The following is a 22,726-nucleotide window of genomic DNA, read 5'->3' on the forward strand; positions in this document are numbered from 1 at the left end:
TTGTAGACATTTTTAACAAGACATTTGTGTAATTAAAAGGATGAGCTGTAGTCTCTTACTGGCCTGTTTAAGCTCTCCATAAAACAAACAAAACAAGCCCTGCAAATTAATAATAATTATTTTAAAAGCACATATTATACCGACTTCATATGGCATTTCATTATTTTGATTGCATTTAATATATTATACTTTCAAGAACGCATTTGCATTGGGTTTTTAAAAAGCAGTTTGTATGCATGTGTTTGTTTTAGCCTGAGTTTTTGTTGCATTTACACAGTTTTGACCAGCAGACGTCACCAGTGTGTGGTGTTTCGAGCGCTTCGAAATAGTGAATCATTTTGCGAAGCAATTGGTTCAATTGATTCGAAGCTTTGAAAAGGTTCGTTTCTCCCATCACTACAAATACCATGCTTCCCTCTTCCAAACAAATCTAACTTCTTCTACTCTCCTACCTGGGGGGTATTCCAAAAAGCAGGTTATGTGACATACCCAGGTATGTTTGAGGATAAGCGAGCGGATAACCTCAGCTTTCGGTTCCAAAATCGGAGGTTACTTTCAGGGTTTATAAGTAACCATAGTAATTTGCTCTCTGAAGATAACCTGCTCCGGAGCAGGTTATGTTCCAGGGTTAGTTCACTTCTGCGCTATCAGCGCTATCAGACAGATAGCGCGCATTATTATATAATATAACAATATGTAATATAGATTACATTAATGATGAAGTGCTAATATAAGTAATAAATAAGGTAATATATTATTCTAATATGGTTATTATATTTATTTTATTGGCATATATAAGAGTTATCTGTATAAATTATAAAACTATGACAAGGTCATGTTTAATTTATTATATTATATATATATTAATTTATTACATTTTATATTATCATCTCACACGTGGATTGGCATTTTCTATTTCTAAATTCTAAATCAACATATCTGCTATGACTTAATATATAATTAGCATCAAGCAAACAATATAATTCATATTCTCAAGGATTAAAGATTAAACGGAAAAAAAATAAAAATGATTGCACAACCATCAATTAGTTGGCGTTATGCACCAAGCATGTAAATGACCACTGAACAAAAGAAAGAAAGAACCAGCATGGCACGGATTCATCGCTCTGTTGAGAATGTCTTGAGTCTTAACCAGGAACATACTCTTGAGTTGAATGAACTTACTTCCGGACGCGTTTTTGGAACCACATACCTCGAGTAAGCAAGGGTTAATCAACCGAAAGTTCAGGGTTTAGCTGACGGTAAATTAACCGTGCTTTCTGGAATACACTCCTGGTTAAATTACTTGGGGTTTAAGCTTTCAATCGCCCCCTAGTGGAGAGGTACAGAAAAAAATAGTAACAGCTAGCCCTGTTACAGACTAGACTGCATATTTGGACATATCTTTAGAAAATGCAATCACATTTTTTGTCGCGTGACTCACATCTACATTCTGTCGCTAACGGTCACTGTTTCTCATGTCGCCGGAAGCAGTCAGCTCTACATTGAAAATGAATGGGATCATGTCGATTTGTCGCTGGAACAGGGCTTCAGTTTTTGTCCTAACCAGCCGTGACGCCGCGATAAAAGGTGTCTTTTACATGTTATTAAAGGTGGGGTAAGCGATTTCTGGTTGCCAATGTTGACATTTGAAATCACCAAAACAAACCAGTCCCTACCCCAAAAGGGTCACGCCCCACACATACGTACGCAACCCAGGCAATGATTAGTTCTGTGAAACAAAGCAAAACCAATGTTACACCGTGTCTACACCTGACGTGAGCGGCGCAGCGCAACAAAATACTAGGATCTCATTATAATCAGTGATGCTGTCTACACAATCATATACAGTGGGTACGGAAAGTATTCAGACCCCCTTAAATTGTTCACTCTTTGTTATATTGCAGCCATTTGCTAAAATCATTTAAGTTAATTTTTTTCCTCATTAATGTACTGAAACAAAGCAAAACCAATGTTACACCGTGTCTACACCTGACGTGAGCGGCGCAGCACAACAAAATACTAGGATCTCATTATAATCAGTGATGCTGTCTACACAATCATGTACAGTGGGTACGGAAAGTATTCAGACCCCCTTAAATTGTTCACTATGGAGAAGAAACAAAGCAACCTCAGCGTCCGATCGCAGTTCTGCTCCTTAAGTTCTCTCCAGTGCTGGAAAGTTGATCCGATAATTACACGGGTCCTACTTCTTGCCTTGAGCCTTCTTTTGTTCCACTGACGTTTTCCTCTTTTGTTTTTTATTCGCCATCTCTATCTAAATCTGTCCGTCCTGTGCACACTGAATGGTCTCTCCTCCACATCATGAGTAGACACGCCCCTTACTGCTGATTGGCTACAAGTTTGTTTTGCTAGTCGGCCCGAATCAGTTTTCTAAAGCGTTTTTGAAAAATCGCTTACCCCACTTTTAATCGCAGCTTTTGTCCTAACCAGTCGCGACGGCAACACGTTTCTATTTCTGCGACGTCGCTGCTGGAACAACATCATACAAACTATGAAATGAGAATCTCAGGTACTGATTATGTGCTTTATTCAATGTTTAATGTGTCTAATGTGAGTTTGAAAATCATATTGCGTCACATTTATAGTCATACTGAAAGCAAAAACAGATAGTTTACCTCTTGAAAATAAATGTAAGCAATCGTGTAAGTTAAAACTGCGAAATCATTGCGAACCAACAAAGATGGTATGAGTCACTCAGTATGTACTTTTAATAATGCTAAATAGGTTTAATATTTATGAATTATATTATAAACTTGCCCATTTCGTTGGGAGTGCAGTGCGCTTCAGAATGACTTGATATTTGAGTGATTCTGTCGCATCGCGTTGTCGTGTCGCGTCTGGTGTGGACAGCCATAATATTGCTTGTCGCTGGAATCTTGTCGCGTCGGGTTAACACGTCATCACAGATAACCCAAGTAGCAAACGTTGGATTGACTTCAAACTGTGAATGTGAATAATCATAATAATAATAATAATAATAATAATAATTTCACTCATATTTTGTATTTTTTACATTTTAAAATAATACAAGAAGTGGGCTTATTTAATGAGAAATCCATTAAAACAATACTCTCTGTATTTTCTACATATTTCAAAAATATGAAAAGGAAATGTAGAGGGTCTTTGTAAAGATAATTTATTGCCTTAAAAATTCTTTTAAAAATGCAGGTGCATACCACCACAGTACTCCTGCAATAATATCTATTTGACATAGTAAATAACGCAAAAAAAAAAACAATTACAGGCAATTTCAAATTTCTTAGTGCTCTGTTACAATACAAAACATCATCATGTGCCAAAATATTAAAATTGAGCTTATAGAAAATAGAAAGCTGTAGTGTAAAAGACAGCAGTAACAAATTGAAAAATTCAAGAAAACTAATCAAGTGTAATAAGTTAAATAATTTAGAGACTAGTCCTTGCATGTGCATTTCTGAGAGTGATGCATGGAAGTAAGGAAGCATGGCTTACACATTTCAGAATATAAACGTCTGAGTCACGTCTGTATCTTTGCACCAATTTAGTTTGTCCATATTCAGACAGAGCTTCTCGAGGTACCTCTGGAGCTCCAGGAGGTACAGGTAGTTGGAGGTGATAGGGAAGGCTGTTTCATCTTTGTGCATTGGAGTCTCAGGGTTGGGCAGGGGGCATCCCTGTGAAATGGCCAGTCCCTCCAGTGTTCTTAGGAGAGTTTCCAGGCACTGACGTTTTCCTCTTTTGTTTTTTATTCGCCATCTCTATCTAAATCTGTCCGTCCTGTGCACACTGAATGGTCTCTCCTCCACATCATGAGTAGACACGCCCCTTACTGCTGATTGGCTACAAGTTTGTTTTGCTAGTCGGCCCGAATCAGTTTTCTAAAGCGTTTTTGAAAAATCGCTTACCCCACTTTTAATCGCAGCTTTTGTCCTAACCAGTCGCGACGGCAACACGTTTCTATTTCTGCGACGTCGCTGCTGGAACAACATCATACAAACTATGAAATGAGAATCTCAGGTACTGATTATGTGCTTTATTCAATGTTTAATGTGTCTAATGTGAGTTTGAAAATCATATTGCGTCACATTTATAGTCATACTGAAAGCAAAAACAGATAGTTTACCTCTTGAAAATAAATGTAAGCAATCGTGTAAGTTAAAACTGCGAAATCATTGCGAACCAACAAAGATGGTATGAGTCACTCAGTATGTACTTTTAATAATGCTAAATAGGTTTAATATTTATGAATTATATTATAAACTTGCCCATTTCGTTGGGAGTGCAGTGCGCTTCAGAATGACTTGATATTTGAGTGATTCTGTCGCATCGCGTTGTCGTGTCGCGTCTGGTGTGGACACGGACTAGCCTACATTTCCACTGGCTGACACAATTTCTTTTGGGTACTCGATTCTATGCCTGACTACCTGTCACTTTTTGTTTTCAATATGTGTGAATCATCAAAATACGTAAAGTAATGTTTGGTTTCGTTTTTAAATTACATACTACATAGGCTGCCTACAACATCACAGAACAATACGTTTCTAAAGTTTTAGAAAAAGGCTATTGATTGGATAAGACTAAATAAAAGTTTAGAGACATCTTTGCTGTCCAGTTTCAGGAAAAAAAGACAAACCTGTCACTTGAACGGTACCTTTTAAAAGGTAATATGTACACTTTTTGTATTAATATGTACGTTTAAAGTACTAATATGTACCTTTAAGGTACAAAATAGTGAATCACTGTATCCAAAAATAGTAACTTAGTTTTGATGGCTCAATTATTTTAAGTGATATTTTCACACCAACTTGAAATTAAATATTTGATTGTCTGTTTAAATGTAATAACATTTGGTTAAAGATTATTTGTATAGCACATTTCATCTTGCCATTGTTGTAAAAAAGATTTCTATATGTAACTCTAGAGGGAGCCATTAACATTCAAATAAATTTAAAAATGGCCCAACCAAAGTTTTCTTCAGGCAGTTCTTAATTCTAGTCTTCATTTATCTTAATAATGTCTAGAGTACCTATAAAAAGACTTGCTGTAGAGCATATTAAAATAGGCTATGAAGAAAACTGATTACTTACTTATGGCAGTTAATACAAGTGAAACTACAAGTTCTGAAGCCTTACCACTATCACATTTTTGTTCAGGAGATCAACGAAACATTACATGTTTCTGATTCAACAATTACACATTAAGAGAAGTGCATTCGTGGCCTCTGTGAGAATATTGAAAAGGCGGCATACAAGCACTACCAAGACTATTACATAACCTCAGAAAAACATGGTCCTGGTTTGGTCCTGTTGCATAAGCAGACTAGTGTGAGAAGTCCTACTGAGATTGATGATCAATCAGACTTCGGAGAATGTACAAAGTCAGACATGCAATTCAATAACATGTTCTCTACCGCAACATCAGTTTCAAACGTTGAAAGACTCTTATGTGCTCACGTACCTATTCAATTTAGGCTGAAGTTCACTGAAGTTTCATCATTTCTTTTGTCACGACATTAGAAACAGTGGATTTTAAATAACATTTTGAATGGCTGACATTGATTATTTTGATTACAAACCATGTAACTGCACATCCAATACTATTGGAAATAATTCCAGAATATAACACAGGGTTTGATTCAAGTACAAAAGAGAAAAATCTATTGTGCTTTTTAAGATTCAAATATCACTCAAGCTGCTCTTTAAACTTTTATGAATAACAAAAAGAAATTCTCCATGGCACAGCACTATTTTCATTAATATCACAAATATAGAGAGAGATGGCAAATGTTTCGCCATCACCAAATCTATTTAAAAAGTCAAACACTGAAAAATGGACAACAAAAAAAAAAAACAGTATTAACAACCATATCACCTTTAAACTCTCTCCCGGACACATGAACATCACCATTATGTCTCGAAACATCAATATTGGCACTTGCAAAACAATCAACTGGGATAGTTCTGAGCAAGTATACAATCCCCAAAAGGAAAACCATCCATATTAAATGGCAACTAACAAGGCGGCACGTCAACTGCACATTAACAGGGGCTCTCCAGTCCACAGTATGGCATGCTTACGCCAATGCCCAAATCACTTTCTCAATAAACCACCTGACAACTTAGTGATCTAATGGAGAGTTAAGGCATTGCAACTCGAACATCTGCTTCCACTGACAAATCAAGGTTTGATTCCAGTATTCTTTACTTGTTTTGATTAATATAAACACACAAATTGCATACTGTTATGAATTTAAAACTATACAGTATCAGACAAACTGATTTTGTAAATAAGACCACTTTGATATTGTCTGATGAATTTTTGCTACAGTAATTTTAAGGCCAAGGTGGATGACCTCGCATTAGACAAAATAAAGCATACTGTATATGATTCAAAAGGTGCATTAGCTTAACCTTCTGAGTGAAAACGGGCCGTGTGACGAAGTGCTGGGCCAATTTCCCCTTCTTACAACTGTTGCTTTGTGAAACTTGAATTTAAAGTGTGGGCTGATTGCATCATGAGTCTTTCTCATATCTGATTTAGAAATTGGAGGAGAAGGAAAAAAACATGATTTTTGACAAATAAAGGGATGATGAAAGCTTGTTTTAGATTCCAATAAAGTTGGCTAGATAAAAAAGACAGCATATTATTCCATGTGATTGCCATTCATGGTTTTGTCCTCACTTGAAGGAAGATCTTGAAGTAAACTCAATAAACAGGGAATGAGGGAAGTTTAACTCAAGATATAAACGTACAAGAAGAGGAAGTAATTTTCTTAAAAAGCTGATCTTCTCAAATCACCAACTAAAGAGGACAATCAACTTGTTTCATTTTAACAGGGCTTCCCTCAACCATGAAAATGAAAGAGTTGCAAAGAAGGAATAACACGTTTTTGGGCGAATCGCACAAAAACAAGCCCAGGCCACATTGCCCCCTAAAATCTAAAGAAAAATAAATATAAAATGATATTTGCATATAGAAAACAAAGATTGTTTTTTTTTGCATTGTGAAATGTATTTTATGACAATTAAACAATTTGTCCCTCATTAATACCATAATACATCTGGACATTTTGCTTTAGCTTTTTTTTTTTCAATTTTCATTATTATTCACAATTAGATTACTGTAATACAGTACGTTTCGTATAAACGAGCATAAATTAAAGGCAGTACAACAAATACAACCATAATATATAAATACAATTTAAATATTTTTTTTTTTTACACATTACAGTAAATAGACGTTTGAATGTTTGCATTATGAGAAAAATTGGAGGGAATGTGCTTAATTGTCAAAATAATGTCACAAAGGCAAAAAAGCATCTCTTTCATTTTCTTTAAGCAAAAAATTATTTCTATTATTTGACTTCAGGGTGAAATATGGTCTTGCCTGCTTTCCTGAGATTCACGCAACTGAGTGTTAAAACAATCAGCTTCTTATTGAATGCATGTAATAGCTAAAGATGTCCTTCACAGTTCTGTCATTCAACTTCTTTTTCTCTATCAAACATCAAATGAATGGAATTCTGGGTAGGTGATGAGGACTGAGCTAGTGGCTGGTCCTGTTAAGGGGAAGCAGTGTGGTGCTCCAAGCCCAGCGGCCTCCCTGGCCCCATAGTGACAGCTGCCCTTGGTGTTGTGCTAGCTAGTAGTCCTCTGCTGCTTCAGCACAGTGTAGACATTATCCACTTTACTCAGTCTCTCAAAGAAAGGGATGAGATCCAGCAGCTCTGTGTCAGACATGTCATCAAACCAGGAGGCAACAGGTACCTAAACATAACAGAGAAGAGTGTCTGTTAAAACTAATATGAATACTCGGACAAAGCGACAAGCAACTGACAAAAACTCACACAAGGTTTAGCAGGCTAAGCACTGTGCATAATATATCATGAGACCCAAAGCAGTTATATGTGCAAAAGAACAAAGAAAGGCAGTAACGTACAGCATTGTCTGGGTGGAAGATGTAGGAGGCTGGCGAGTTGTCCACAATGATGACTTTGTTAAGATCCCTGCCTAGACGGCTTAGGTCCTTGACGTAATTTCCACGGTGGAACACACAAGATTCCCGGAAAAGACGGCTTCGGAAAGCTCCCCACTTGTCCAGCAGATCCGAGACGGGATCAGCATACTAGAAAACAGAATGTCGGTAATGTGACAGACACGGTTAGACAGAGGGGCAAAAAAAGTGCCAGTATCAAGAACAAAACCTGTGAACACCTTTCTAAAATATAGGACTCCCACACCCATGAAATTACATGAGTCTTAAGTTGTTTGTGATTACTGGATGAAGACAATATTTCTATAAATAATCCTCAATTATATATATATATATATATATATATATATAGTACAATTTATAAATAGAGGGAACAAAATAGTAAATCGTGCACATGATCTAGCCCAGTGTTTCCCAACCTTTTTTTTAGTCGCGGCACCCTTGGAAATTTTAACAAATTTGTGGCACCCTACAAAATTAATTTTGTCTCAATATTTGAATTTCTAAATTCGATATGATACTTTGAAAAGTATAGATATTCGGTACAGCAGGGAAGAATTGCAGAATATAATGTCTCACAGATATTTTTAATATTATAATTTTTTTTGTCCATGGTGCCAATCAGTAGGCTAATTTCTAATGAAGAGACCAATTTATATGACAGATTTTCATGTAGGCTTTTATTCATATGTAAACATTGTTTAATTACCATTATAACTAGCTATCTCACAAATTTTTGCTCACTCAAGTGTATTTTTTATTTTACAGTGGGGTAATTTTGTTGCAGTAGCGCAAGATAGATTTGAATTGAATAAAAAATGACAAGTAAGCAGTCAGTAATAAAATAAGAACAAAAAAAGAAATGAATAATGATAGCACAAATAAAAAATAACGACAGGCCTTCGAATTAAATAAATAGCTTTTTAGTTTTTCAGGTAGGTCTAACAGTAGGGCTATTAAGAGATTTAATGAGAGGGCAGCGTTACCAGAGTTGCTCATATACCACACCATGTTACAACACAGTAGGGCTATTGCAGACAGAAACAATACTGTACTACATCGATGTTTCCTGTCGGCTCAATTTTTGAGTGCACTTTGCTGTTCCGATGAGCATGAATCGGAACAGCAAAGTGGAGCATTCACATGACCCATGAGCGACTGAGCGGAGCACACACACGCATAGAGCAGATAACACGCAGAGCGTCACACCACGTGAAAGTGAAACCTGAGCGGTCAACTAATTTTCGGCAGCCGGAATTTCGGTGCATCTCTAATTATTGGCGACATCAGAAATGAACATTTTGAACATTTTAGCAATTTAAAAATATAAAAAAAATATTTTTTTACACGGCACCCCTGCTACCGACAGACGGCACCCCGGTTGGGAAACACTGATCTAATTTTTTCTTGCATGTCATGTGTGGAGCTCCGTAATATAGTACTGGAACGACTAAATACAATAAAATAGCAGCAAAGTCGGCATACTGTTGCTCCCAAATAATCCTTATTCCTTATATATATATATATATATAGATAGATAGATAGAGAGAGAGAGAGAGAGAGAGAGAGAGAGAGCGAGAGAGAGAGAGACAGAGAGAGCGATGATAGATGAAAATGAGGATTAGTATTAAAAAAAAAGTAAATAAATAATAAACAGGAAAACGTGCACTAAAGGCGCACACTGTTGCTCCCAAATCAATGTATTAAGCTCACCAAGAGAAAAAAATAATAATAATTTGCAGGTCTGAAAACAACCATTTTAAAATACTTAAATGTTTTCCACAGCTGTGGGAACCCTGTAACCATCTATAAATCTGATACATACAGTAAGTAATGTTAAATCCTATTTATTAATAAACTTATTGCTTAATACCTTGCATAGTGCAAAATCCTTTTGCATTTCTTACCTTGGCTAAGCTTGCAGTGAATAACACACACTCGAACAGTTCACCCATCCGTTTGAGAAACTCGTCAACATGAGGTCTCTTCAACACATACACCTACATTCAGAAGGTAGACAGAGGAAAAACAGTTCAAATATGAGTCATTACTGCAATGGATTCAATTCAGTAACTATTTCAGAAACCCAGCATATGCCAAAAAACTGGTGCTAAAACAGGTCACATTCATGATGATATATTACTAAATAAATAAGATTTATATTAGCCTGCATTTTGATATGATGTTTCATATAACGATTAGTTTTATGTGATCGTAGAACGATAAACCCCGTTTTATAAGAAGCAATAAAACGGGTTGTTTTACTCCAACAACTAGGTCAGCCAAGCTCGTTTATGAAGCTGGTGGTCTCATTCCTGAACCAAGTCATCCCGAATAGGCTTTCCTGACATTACAAGCCTATCCTGGATTACTTGAAACAGGCCAAAGCCTTATCTGTCTTCAGTCTTCAGTCTCATGGTGTAATTGGGACTGTTGGCCTTTAAAGGGCCAAGGCACCGTACTGTCATAGCCCGAGAGAGCAATAGACACACTCTGTGGAGAGATCGATGGCCAGTGACTTCTCAGAAGCCAGCCAGGGTTTCTCCATTTCGTCAGGACCCAGAAATAGCCACCTGCTGCTCTCCCCCATCAGCGGCGATGGCAACGATACTGTCAGGTAGCACACCCAACTTAAATGGCAATACGTAAACAAGAGAAAAAGTTTGTGTTGTTCAGCACTGTGCAACAGTAGACAGACAAATAGAGGTCACAGGTTAACTTGGACTGCATGATTAAAGAAGCTTGAATGCCAATTATTTTTCTTGATATTATATCACAATTGTTCTGTTCTAATGAACAGAAATTACATTAAAATAAATACTTATTCTGTGTGGGACAACTGCACGCCATTTTTAATGTATGTATGCAGGAAGCAAGTAAAAGGAAAACATGACAATGCTCACATTATAATCAACAAAGCTGTTACAGCAGATTATCACAGTTTCACACACTGAGAACAGAAGTGAAACATAAAACGTTCATCCAATTAGGATGAGTAATGACAGGCCTATAGACTTATTTAAAACCTTATGAGTCACCACTGCATTCATGCGTATAATGGGCTATGATTGGCTGCAATTCTCATCCATTGCCAAAACATGTAAATACATTATTTTGATTGAACACTGTAATTCAGGGCTTTCAACCTGGAGTCTGGGAACACCAAGGAGTCAGCAAAAGGGTTCTAGGGGGTCTGTGGAAAATTTGAGGAAAGCAAAAGTAGTATTTTTGGGACTGGAAAGTTATCTGTAAAACTGCTAACAAATCTGAATTGAAATGCTTTTTTTTTTTCAGGTCTATACATCTAACATTACCTCTATAAGTTTACATTTATATTTTCCAGATAATATTGTGGTTTACTTTGGCTTCAGTACAGTAAGAATATAAGACCAAATTATTAAAAAAATATACACACACTTTTTCTTGTTTTCAAGAAAAGGTTCTTCAGGATGTCATATTTCCAGGATATTGGCATCAAAATGGGCATCTTTCATTATTGAAACAGCAGTTATCAATCTCAGCTAACAATTTAATTTCACAGCCTGACTTTTAACTCCTTAATTATTTATGAACACCCTTGTATGAGAACATGTATATACACACACTTTTTCTTGTTTTCAAGAAAAGGTTCTTCAGGATGTCATATTTCCAGGATATTGGCATCAAAATGGGCATCTTTCATTATTGAAACAGCAGTTATCATAATCTCAGCTAACAATTTAATTTCACAGCCTGACTTTTAACTCCTTAATTATTTATGAACACCCTTGTATGAGAACATGTTATGCTCACCTGATGTACTGTTCCATCAATTTCCACTGGAATGATAAAGTCAGCATTGTTTACCGGCTGGGAAGAGAAAAAAAAAACAATAAAACTGAACTGTTGCAGGCAAAAGAACATATGTTAAATCTATATTGCAGGTGACTGGATCAATGACTGACAAGATGTTAGTGAACATGAAAGACCCAGCAGGCTTTAGATAGGCCTAGAAACTCAATCTCAAATGTTAGATAATCACGTTTACGTGTTATAGAGATGTCAGGACAGCGTGACCTACATTCACAGATGTGGCATGAAGTAACATCATGCTGTCTTGTGCTAAAAGATAACACTTGTTTTACTTCTGACTTAGAAAGGAAAAGTTCACCCCAAACATGGAAAAAAGTTGCCATATGACTTTGCAGTACATTCTCTGTCTTTTAAAACCATGACAAGAAGTCATAAATAAATAAATATCAGACTGATGTGTTCTGGTGTCGTTTTTTTTTTTGGTCCTTTTGGAGTTTGTGGTTACTCCGAACTGTTGCTCGGTACAAAGTGTAATTCTCCTTTTGTGTTCCACAGCAAGTAAAACAATAACAACGTGTAGATTTAAAACATGAGGTGAAAATAAATAATGACAGAATTTATATTTTTGGATTAGCTACTTTTAAACAAACCGCTTATATTTAATCAACTCAATATACTTAAAGTTCACTTTCTGATTGCAAGTAGCCAAAGTCATTAGAACAGTGTCGCTGCTGACACTCCCGAGAGGAAAACATTCCTTTTTTCCTGGCTTTCCCAAATTGTGCACATAGCACATTTATGATGTCATTCAGCAGGAGAAAAAAATTCTTCCATAAAGAGTCAAATCAGGGAATGCCGCATTTCTCCGGAAAAGTGCATGCGTGTGTGTAAAAACAAACAGTAAAGGCACAATTAGACAGAATCATTTAACCAAAAGAAGCATACTGCACTTTCTCTAGTCAACTTGATGCTTTCCTCCAATCAGCAAAACATTCTGCACCACTGTCAACAATTAGTATTTCAAAAACAAAGTATTGTATTGTATTTCTACAAATGTTTCCTAAACCCTCCCACCATCTGCCATTGGTTGGGCAAACAGAAAGACTTGCTGTCTTTTGCAGTAATATTTTAAGCAATGTTTCAACTGTTTTTGTCCATATAATCAAAGTTGGTGGTGTCCAAAGCCAGTGTTGGGCAGTAATGCATTACTTAGTAACGCGTTACTGTAATTTGATTACGTTTTTAGTAACTGAGTAATTTAACGTGTTATAATTTTCAAAATAGTAATTAGAGTATAGTTACAAGCCGAGGTCAGCTAATTGCTGGCAGAATGCAGTGATTTCTAATCTAGATTTTAAAAAGGATGTAGCACACGCACTGTCGAGTCAAGTGCCAGTGGATTAGAGACCTGCTCTCCCGCGAGACCCGACGCAACAGAGTGCAGCGCGGGACAAGACTTGATAGATGAGTGCAGAGACTCGTGTGTGTGCGGGATGCGGGAGAGTAAAATTATTCACGGGACTCCCGCAAAATAGAAATATCTAAACATAAAATATCTAAAACAAATAAATTGTTATTCATCTATTGCACAAAAGCAACATGAACTAATATAAAATATAAACGATTAACAGGTGCAAGCCTATGCAGAGTTTCTATTTAGGCTATAACACGTGTTTGCAGCGTTGAGCAATGCAGTGCTGAAATGTGCGTGCTCACGAATCCTCTAATTATAACACACGAATTGTAGACATTATGAACGATTCATTATGCATATATTTATTGTTATAACAGAGATTTGTGAGATTGCGATGAACTGAGATGTCTTTTAGAGATTATAAATGCAGTGCTCTTTGCTGGCATTCTGCCATGCTAAACCATGCACGCAGCAGCCGCTTGATTTAGTTAAAAATAACAAGTGTTCTGTGAATGTTGATGCTTTAATAACAAATACTTATCGGGAGCGTGTATGCTGGGATTTCATGAATTTCATGGAGAAAAATTTAACGTAACTAGTAATGTAACTAATTACTTTTGAAATAAAGTAATCGGAACAGTAACGTGATTACTTTTAAAAGGAGTAATCAGTAATTTAAATTACATTTTCAGAGTAACTTGCCCAACACTGTCCAAAGCAAACCAACACTGGACCCAACTGACTATCATTGTATAGACAAGAAACACTGAAACATTCTTCTAAATATTTCTTTTGAGTACTGCAGAAGAAAGCAAGTCTTACAGGTTTGGAACAACATGACGGTGAGTGAGTCAATGACAGAATTTTCCTTTTTAGGTGAACTATCCCTTCAAACCTGAACAGGAGAACATCAGATAAATGACACTTCAGCTTTAAAGTTTGTGATGTGAATGCATGCAATGGTGTTAAATATCTATCTATAACACTTGAGTCAAGTGTATCCCATATCCATGATATGATTAGTTGGGCTACCAACAGCACGTGACATATAGTTTATTCACACCCGCCGCCAGTAATAAAGTGATGGAAAAACAGGGCTCAACACATTGACTTACCTTGAATGAACTGTGGACTAGTGTTTCATCCAGATCAATGACTACACAGATCTTCCCTACATCTTTAGACTTTATCTGTGGAAGAAGTGGTTTGGCTGGGACCTGTAATAAACATTTCAAGGACACTGGTAAATAAGTAGAAGTTGGCATTTACAACAACAAGCTATTTTACAGTAAAAAAAATACAGTATAGCTTCTTATGTCACAGACATTATCATACAAATAAAGACTGAAATTGCATGTCAGCTATACAAAACAATTTATGTTTTGTATTTTTGCATCTTATATTATGTGTATCTTAGTCTGTTAGTAGACACGAACCCTAGTTTTATGAATAAAATATGTAGCAGGGCTCGCAAAATCGCTAGCCCGACATCCCGGGGCTATTGCGTTTTCCAGTTGGGCTACCAAAATGTATCACTGCCATGCCCGACGGGCTATCTTGAATAGTGATATAAAATCCCTTCCTTGATTCGCATTGTTGACTCGCTTGTAGGGGTGAGACGGATTATAGTTTATCATTTACATGTGTTTCTAAGTCTTACCAATTTAAACATTCAGGCGTTTTAAACCATTCATGCGCATGAAGAATTCAGTTCGGTGCTCATGCATACACGCTCAAAGCGCGCACATACAAAGTGGCGTTTCAGGCAGAGCACGAACACAGAATTGATTCCTCTTTCGCTTGAACGGACACATACACGCAAAATTATCGCAAAATAACTATCTCGGCAAGTATTTTCATGTCTTAAATGAACATAAACAGTGGAGAAAGAAATCGCATGGGCATCATTATATTGGATTCTTGCATTCGGTCTTAAAGGGGCAGCAGCCTATAAATACCCGTCTGCTGTTTTTGTTTCGTTCAGTTTTTTTTTTTAAGTAGTATCACAAAGCTAAAGTCAGACCATTTTGTTTTTGTTTCAAATTAAAAAAAAATTTACAAATCTAAATAAGCATCTTTGTTTGGATCGTGATTAAAATACACAGGCAAAACCTTAGTTTACTTGCATGGAGAAAATTATTTTGTTTGTATTTATTTGATTTGGGATTTGTTTTCAAATTTCAAGTTAGTATATTGTTTGACATTTTCAATTTCACAAAGTAATGTGCAGCCTTTTGGTCTGAGAAATAACAAAAGGACACCTTTTTTAAAATCTGTCTTAAATCTCATTTTGTTAAAGAAATTGTGAGAAAATGGTATTGTGAAATCAGTATCGTGAATCATAGCACATCGTGAGTTGAGTGAACATCCCTATATGCTACTAGTTTTTGCTGTGGTATTGAAGTAGTAAATTGTTCTTTAAATAATAAGTGTTACTTAAATAATAAAGAACCATATTTTTTTTGCTCATCTGAAAAATGATCCGATCTGTGACTCAAAATGTGATATGATAATGTAATATAATCCGAACCGTGAGATTTGTGATCCATTGCACCCCTACTCTCTTGACTTGTTATTTGAAGAAAAAATACAATATCTTGTATTCGGGCTAGTTTAATTAATTTTTGGGCTACCAAAATCTGAAGAATGCCTGCCCGATGGGCTACCAGGGATTTTGAAATTTTGCGAGCCCTGTGTAGGGCTAACTGGTGTGACCATATGTAGTGTATGATGGACAGTAAAATGCATCAACTGGTAAAGATTTTATTTGAAATTCTATATGTTTGCCTGAGTATCTATTGAGGGACAAGGTTGCTTCACATTATTTAGAGCTATTAAGTCCTGTGTAAAATTGTGAGAGGTATAAAGTCACATGGAAAAATGCAAAACACTAAGCATGATGTGTCCACAATTTAAAGAAAATTTAAAAGAAATATCTGTTTTATAATACTAGTTTAAAGCTGCAGTCCGTAACTTTTGGTGCTCTAGCGGTTAATAAACAGAACTGCGTGCGTCTTGCAGAAGAACACTGTAGCCGGAGCTACTTCTCTCTGTTTATGTCTATGGTGAATCACACAGGTACTGGGCTACTCCGCAGCGCTACCTACCGGAACCAGTCTAAATAGTCCGAATATAAACACTTATTATAGGTGTACTGTAGTGATTCAGGACAAGCCAAAAACACAGTTTGGAAAATGGATTCATGGTGTACTCGCTTATTATATAAATTTTGAACAAAAAAGTTACGGACTGCAGCTTTAACTGTTTGAGTTTTTTGTTTTAACCCAGGTATTAGCCTGTCACACTTTCATTATTTGTTCCAAAAAATACATAAAAATTAAATAGAAAAACATGTTTATAATATATTTAATTCACTGGAATATTAAAAAAGTCATTACCAAATGGTAAAATATATTTTTAAAAAACTAAACATTTGATGATCCTGGTGATCTATTTGTGCTTTTTGTGAAATAAAAATCTAAAAAAAACATTGATTAGTTTTACAAGAGTGCGGATCCTGCTTTTTTTTTTCATTTTAAGTAATTATGATTTTTACTGATCTAAGCACCCTATGTATCGGTTGAGCAAAGTGATTTCACTTTTTTTTTTATTCAAATGTTTTTTCCATTGAACTTCAAGAAACAAAATATATAAATTATTTAAAAAATTATTAAAAAATAAGACTAATATATACACTACCATTCAAAAGTTTGGGGTCAGCATATTTTTTTTTAAAGAAATCTCTTGCTCATTTTTTTCATTTCATTTTTTTTACTGACTTCAAACTTTTGTTCAGTAGTGCACAATTAACATTATGCAAATACACCATGATAAGACTTTGGTCATAGAGCCCAACCCAAACGGTGTATTAGTTATAGATATGAGTATTCATAAGGGGGCATAAGGTAGCTCTTTTAGCACTAGCATTCCATAAGCAGAGGAAGATCAAGTGACTGGCTGCAGCTTGGGTGGGATATCAAAGCTGCTGGCCAACCAATTTTTTATCGAAAAGTACACAAGTGCACACACAGTCTGAAATTGACTCTGTCCTACGCTTACAGAATGAACATCTCAAGACCTGCATGCGCTTCCGGATTCATTACTAAGTTGACTCTGATTTAAATAACAGAACATATGACACGGAATCAGAACCCAGCATGGCGTCTTATTTTAGTTCTGTTGCTACTGACTTCATACTAATTAAAATCCGAAACAAAAACAGAGATGGCAAGAATGTCTGGCAACTCAAAACAGAACAGACTAATTGCATTCTTTTACAAGCAAAATGTTTTGACATTGAACGATCAAATTCATGCATACAGACTTTTCTAAACTCAATTAGCAAGTGTCTCCCCTAAGAAAAAGGTACCTGATCTATGGGCGGAAGACAGAATTCACAATCACAGTCCTCTGGGTACTCTTCATCTTCAGATACATCACTCTCCTCATAAGAATGACTCTGTTCACAGTTTTTTTGGTCGGACTTAAAAAACATGTCTTGTTCAGATGCTTCACTTCTTGCAACTTGATGTATAAGTTCCTCTAATTTTAAATTTTTCTGGTGCTGCTCAGACAGACCATCTGTTCCAGGAGGATCAAGAAGCCCAGAGGGGTCTTTTGGCTCGGTGTTGGCCTCTTGCTGACCATCTGATACCCAAAGAGTGCCAGTCTCTGTGTTTGACTGCTCCCCAAAGGCACAAGAGACCAGCTGATCAGCAGTTGGGGTCTCTTTACCATCGTCACGTTCCTCAGAACATCCCACAGCATCCTCAAAGTCAAAAAGGTTTGTTTCTTCATCTTCAGTAGTTTCAATCTCTCCACAACAAGGTCCATGAGCCCCCTCAGTTTCATCAAAGTCAGAGTGTGTCTCCTTGATTTCATCGATTTCAACCACAGAACTGAGATCTTGTACACTTTCCGTGTTCTCAGAAGTGTAATTTTCAGTTAAATCCTGACTGACCTCAGTTTCCAACAATGTACTTTCTTCAACAGGAGATTCTGAAGTATCAGCTCCTTGAAATGTGTCCTTCACAGCACACAATCCTGAATCATCAGATACACTGTCAAAATCATTTTCAACCACTTCTTCAAGTCCATAAGCTTCAACAGTTGCAACACAGGACACTTGCACATCCATCTCAACATGGGGTTCAATGACCTCTCCATTTTTGTGACAAAGTTCATCATACCTGCCCTCAGAATACAACAAGAAGCATTCATCCATAAAACCAGGCCCATAATCTTCAGGTTCATGGACCTCATCTGGTTTGGCACATTCGTGGATCTGATCCAAGTCAAGTCCAACAGCTACAACTTCAGCATACGTTTTACTGCTTTCCTTTCCTGTCTCTTGTCGCTCAGAATCAATCTCACATGCTTCTTCACAAGCACCTAACTTTTCCTGTGTATACATACCGAAGTTCTTATCCTTACCTTCATCAGGGTACTCATCTGGCTGTAGAATTTGAATCAAGGACTCATCATCCTTCGTTAGATTTTGCGTATCACATGGTTGATCTGAGAAGATTTCAAACGATTCCAACTCAACAAAACTTTTGAATGATTCCGTTTCAGAGCTACCTTGACTTTTACCATCCATGCAGTCACCGTACTCCTCCTCGCTTGATTCATCTGAAGAACCTGCTGCAGTGGTCACTGCATCCAGGGAGATGTCCACATTCAAGTGGTGTTCAAACTTTACCTCCTCATCATCAGCAAGTTGAAAAGATTGAGGAGTTTCATCATTACAACATTTCCCATTCTCCAACTCATCACATTTTCTACAGAGCTTCCTACAGATATCCAAAGCTTGAACTTCTTGCTTGCAATCTACGACTTCAGAGGTTTCTACCTCTCCATTTGACTCACTGATTTCAGCAGCAAGACTTGAAGTCTCCTTATTATTATGCCTCAAAAGATCAGTAAGAAACTGAGAAAGCCACAGAGCCTCAAAGGTTTCCATTGATCCAGAAAACATGGCATCGGACTGAGATGGTTTCCTAACCTCAGTTCTGCTGCTATGATTAGGCAAATTTTCTTTGGTTACTTCAGTGATGTGAAAGACAGAGCTGTGTGTTCTTGAAGACTCAGGGCATTCTTCTGCAAGTCTGCTTTGATGTGGGCCCTCAGAATGGTCAGTAGGCACAGCGGGAGTGCATTGTTCACGCACATAACATTTCTCAAAGTATGTTCCACAGCTTGTGCATTGCTCTAAAACCTTAAAACATACAGAGGATTTGCTGTGCTCAGAGAGTCGGTTACAGTCTTGATGCCTTTCAGTTGGGGAGTCAAAGGTCCAACTACAATCAAAGGTCTCAGACGAACAAGAGCAATCATCTAGGCTGTTTAGCAGAACTCTGTCATCAGTGGTGTCCATTTGCCCAGTAAGCTGTGTGTGCTCAAGGGACACACAGTGGTCAGATGGCTTACTTTCTTTAGAGTCCTGACACAGTTCAGGGGATTCAAAATGTGTGGCATGGTATTTATCAAGCTTGTTTTGATTGTTAGGTTCAGATGGTTTAGATGTCTCGCAGTCTTCGGAATCTAGTTCAACTACACCGTTTTGATCAGATATACTGTCTTCAGGACTGCTGTTTTCACACTTGCTGTACTGTTCCTGATATTCTCCATCACATTCAGAAAGCATTTCATGATCTGAAGGATCTAATTGTGAGGACTCAACATCAACTTGTGGAAAGGAATCACAAAGATCTCCCTCCGTTACTAGTTCTGCATAATCTTGTGGTAAAGATTCACAATCATCTAGGCTCATCTCGGACAAAATGACTTCTTCCACATTATCATGGTGAAAACAGTCTGGGCTAAACTCTACCGGTTCTGCATCATCTTGCAGAATAAACTCACAAAGGTCTGAGCTGATCTCCGATGAGTTTAACTGTACTGCATCATGTTGCTTAAAAGAGTCACAACTACCTAGTCTCATCTCAGTTAAAATTATCTGTTCTGCATCATCTTGTTGAAAAGACTCACAATCATCTAGGCTCATCTCAGATAAAGTTAACTGTTCGGCATCATGTTCAGAAATCTCACTTTGATCACTTCGCTCAAATGCAATGCTAAGTTCATTTTGGCTTATTTCAACCAAGTCAACTGAAGAACTGCTTATTTCAAAACACTCACTGTGCTCAGAGCAGCTGTCCAACAAAGAGCTGTATCCAGATGAACAAGACCGATATGAAAATTCACCACTGATTTGACCATTTTCAAAGCAAAGCCCATCAGCCTCTTTCACCCTGATGGTGTTTTGGTGTGCAGTGGATTCAATAAGTGCTTCTTGTTCTGTGCACAATTCTGCAGCACGTTCCAAAGACTGGTTTTCCTTTTTAGGATCTCCTTGTCCAGAGACCTCAGAATGGCCAAAGCATAGTTCAGCGGGCATGTTTACTTTGGAGTGCTCGCTTTTAAAAAAGGCAGAGGATTCCAAGTATTTAGTAATGTTGCTTTCGACAAAAGACATCCGTTCTCCAAAACACTGGCAAAGGTCAGAAGAAGGGAAACACTCCAAACATTCTCCCATAGGTTTGCTTTCTCCAGAGAGCCTGCAAGGAGAGTCAGAGATCTGCGTTTGCAGAGAAGGCGCGCAAGGCTGAAGGGATTCGTTGAGCCCACAGCCTGCCTGAGACACCAGTAGCAATGTGCACGTTGACATGACAGAGGGGTTGAGACTCCACTGAACCCTGCACTCAGCCCGCCTTCAGGACACCTACCCATTTATTTTGGTGCTTTAGAGACGTGACAAATAACTCCTGGTGTATCAAATCACTATAAAAAGCTGAAGTAAGGCATAAATCTGAATCCAACACCTACAGCGTCTTGACACCCGATCTACTTGTAGTTGTTCACAGCCATGCTTTTTTCCCCTGAATAATTAGTTCAATGGAATTATGAGTGGCAAAATTTCTGACATATCTTCATATCGGCTTGCAATTAGTTGGGAATTATGAGAACAGATAGCTTTTCTTTTTGCTAAATAAATTAATAACATTAATTTAGAGTAATTTAGGGTCTCTACACGAATGCAAATGAGATTAATTCTCATCATGGTATATTCAACTCGTAAACAGGAAAAGAATTTGGCAAAAACCTAACTTGAGGTTTTGGTTTCCTCACTATCACAGTTGATCATGTGGCTCTACGTCGTGTTAACCACAAGCTGGCCAGTATTCAGAAAACTCTAGAGAGTACAGGGCAGGGAGGCAGCGGGACGTCAAAATAAGAAGTTACCAAAACTGAAATAACTCTTACTTTTGAGATGGTTCCATTCTCTTCCACCAGCAGCGGGGCGTTGTTATTGACAGGCACGTGATCCGTTTCGTCATGACAAAGGCAGCAGAAGAGACTGTGGAAAATGCCACGACTGCGGGGTTTCTTCGATGAGGATGCAGCATGTGGAGGGGCACCTGGGAAACGAGAAGCAATCATATCACACCAACAGCTACCCTGCTGTTCACCGTCATATATCTTTGCATACATGATACACTCGGCTAGTTCCGACAGCTTACGCTTGTTATGAGATAACTGTATTCATAAGCATGTATAAATGATCCATAATACAAATATACAGATGAGTGCAAACATTAGAATTTAAAAAATGGATACAAAAACTTGCCAAAACGTTGCAAAAACATTTTAGTAATTATATACTGTACCTTAAATTAAGACCAAATCCAAAGCAGGTCTAAGTCACATTTTGAGATATTGATTAAAACAAGCAGTGTTCTTACAGTGTTGTAAAATCTTTCAGTGAAAGCCTTTGCGTAACTTCGTTTTCTTCTTTTTTAGGATGAAACAATGTCTATCGATTTCAGAAAGGGTGGAGTGGAGCTTTTATTAATTGGAAACGCATGTCTGTCACACCCATGAGCTCCCCAAAACTTACTCCAGAATCTGAGCTTCAGCATACGACATACAACAACAATGCTTTTGAGTCGGACACAGTTTGAGGGGGAAAAAAGACATGTCAAACAGCAATTTTGCATACTTGTTCTGCACTAACTAGTCAACCACTAAAAACACTATTAAATAGCACAAATTGATTGTTCTTTGCATCTCTGCTAAGAATTCCTCAAGTAATCTCGCAATTTACTTAATTTTAATTTTCAATAGCCCATTATTTTTCATAGAGGGTTGCAATAGGGTTCTGCCCGACCAAGTGAATAATAATTTTAAAAAACACTTTAACTCAACTCTAAAGTTAACTGTAAGACTGCTCTGAAGTAGTAAAAGAAAAGACACATTTAATTATAAGTCAGTATTTCCAGAAAATATTTTAGGATTTTGATATGGCTTTAATACAGCAAAAATAAAAAAGGCAAATTATTTAATTTAGCAGGTCTTTAATATCACCCTTTTCCTTAAACAGTATGAATGGGCGTTCATACATGAAAATTAGGGGTGGGTGATATATGGCAAAGTGGGTGAAGATAAAAATCTTTGACATTATTTTATCTTTGTTATTAAAAAATAAGAACAAAGATACACATTATAAACACACATAATATACAA

The 22,726-nt window shown here is 37.0% G+C and overlaps 1 protein-coding gene across 1 annotated transcript in view; it reads right to left on the reverse strand.

Annotated features, from left to right (window-relative positions):
- Positions 1 to 7,305: 7,305 nt before the first annotated feature.
- Positions 7,306 to 22,726, reverse strand: part of LOC107584167 (carboxy-terminal domain RNA polymerase II polypeptide A small phosphatase 1-like) — a 36,404-nt gene continuing 20,983 nt past the window's right edge. Inside the window, exons 2-7 of the mRNA XM_016270670.1 lie at positions 21,467 to 21,621; positions 14,317 to 14,418; positions 11,788 to 11,844; positions 9,903 to 9,995; positions 7,942 to 8,127; positions 7,306 to 7,769 (exon numbers count right to left, since the gene is read on the reverse strand). Coding sequence (XP_016126156.1) covers positions 7,641 to 7,769; positions 7,942 to 8,127; positions 9,903 to 9,995; positions 11,788 to 11,844; positions 14,317 to 14,418; positions 21,467 to 21,621 — 722 coding nt within the window. The 3' untranslated portion in view covers positions 7,306 to 7,640. The remainder of the gene's footprint in view (positions 7,770 to 7,941; positions 8,128 to 9,902; positions 9,996 to 11,787; positions 11,845 to 14,316; positions 14,419 to 21,466; positions 21,622 to 22,726) is intronic.

The sequence above is a fragment of the Sinocyclocheilus grahami genome, unplaced genomic scaffold (genome assembly GCF_001515645.1).
Source record: "Sinocyclocheilus grahami isolate Dianchi unplaced genomic scaffold, SAMN03320097.WGS_v1.1 scaffold57.1, whole genome shotgun sequence".
NCBI classification, from domain to species: domain Eukaryota; kingdom Metazoa; phylum Chordata; class Actinopteri; order Cypriniformes; family Cyprinidae; genus Sinocyclocheilus; species Sinocyclocheilus grahami.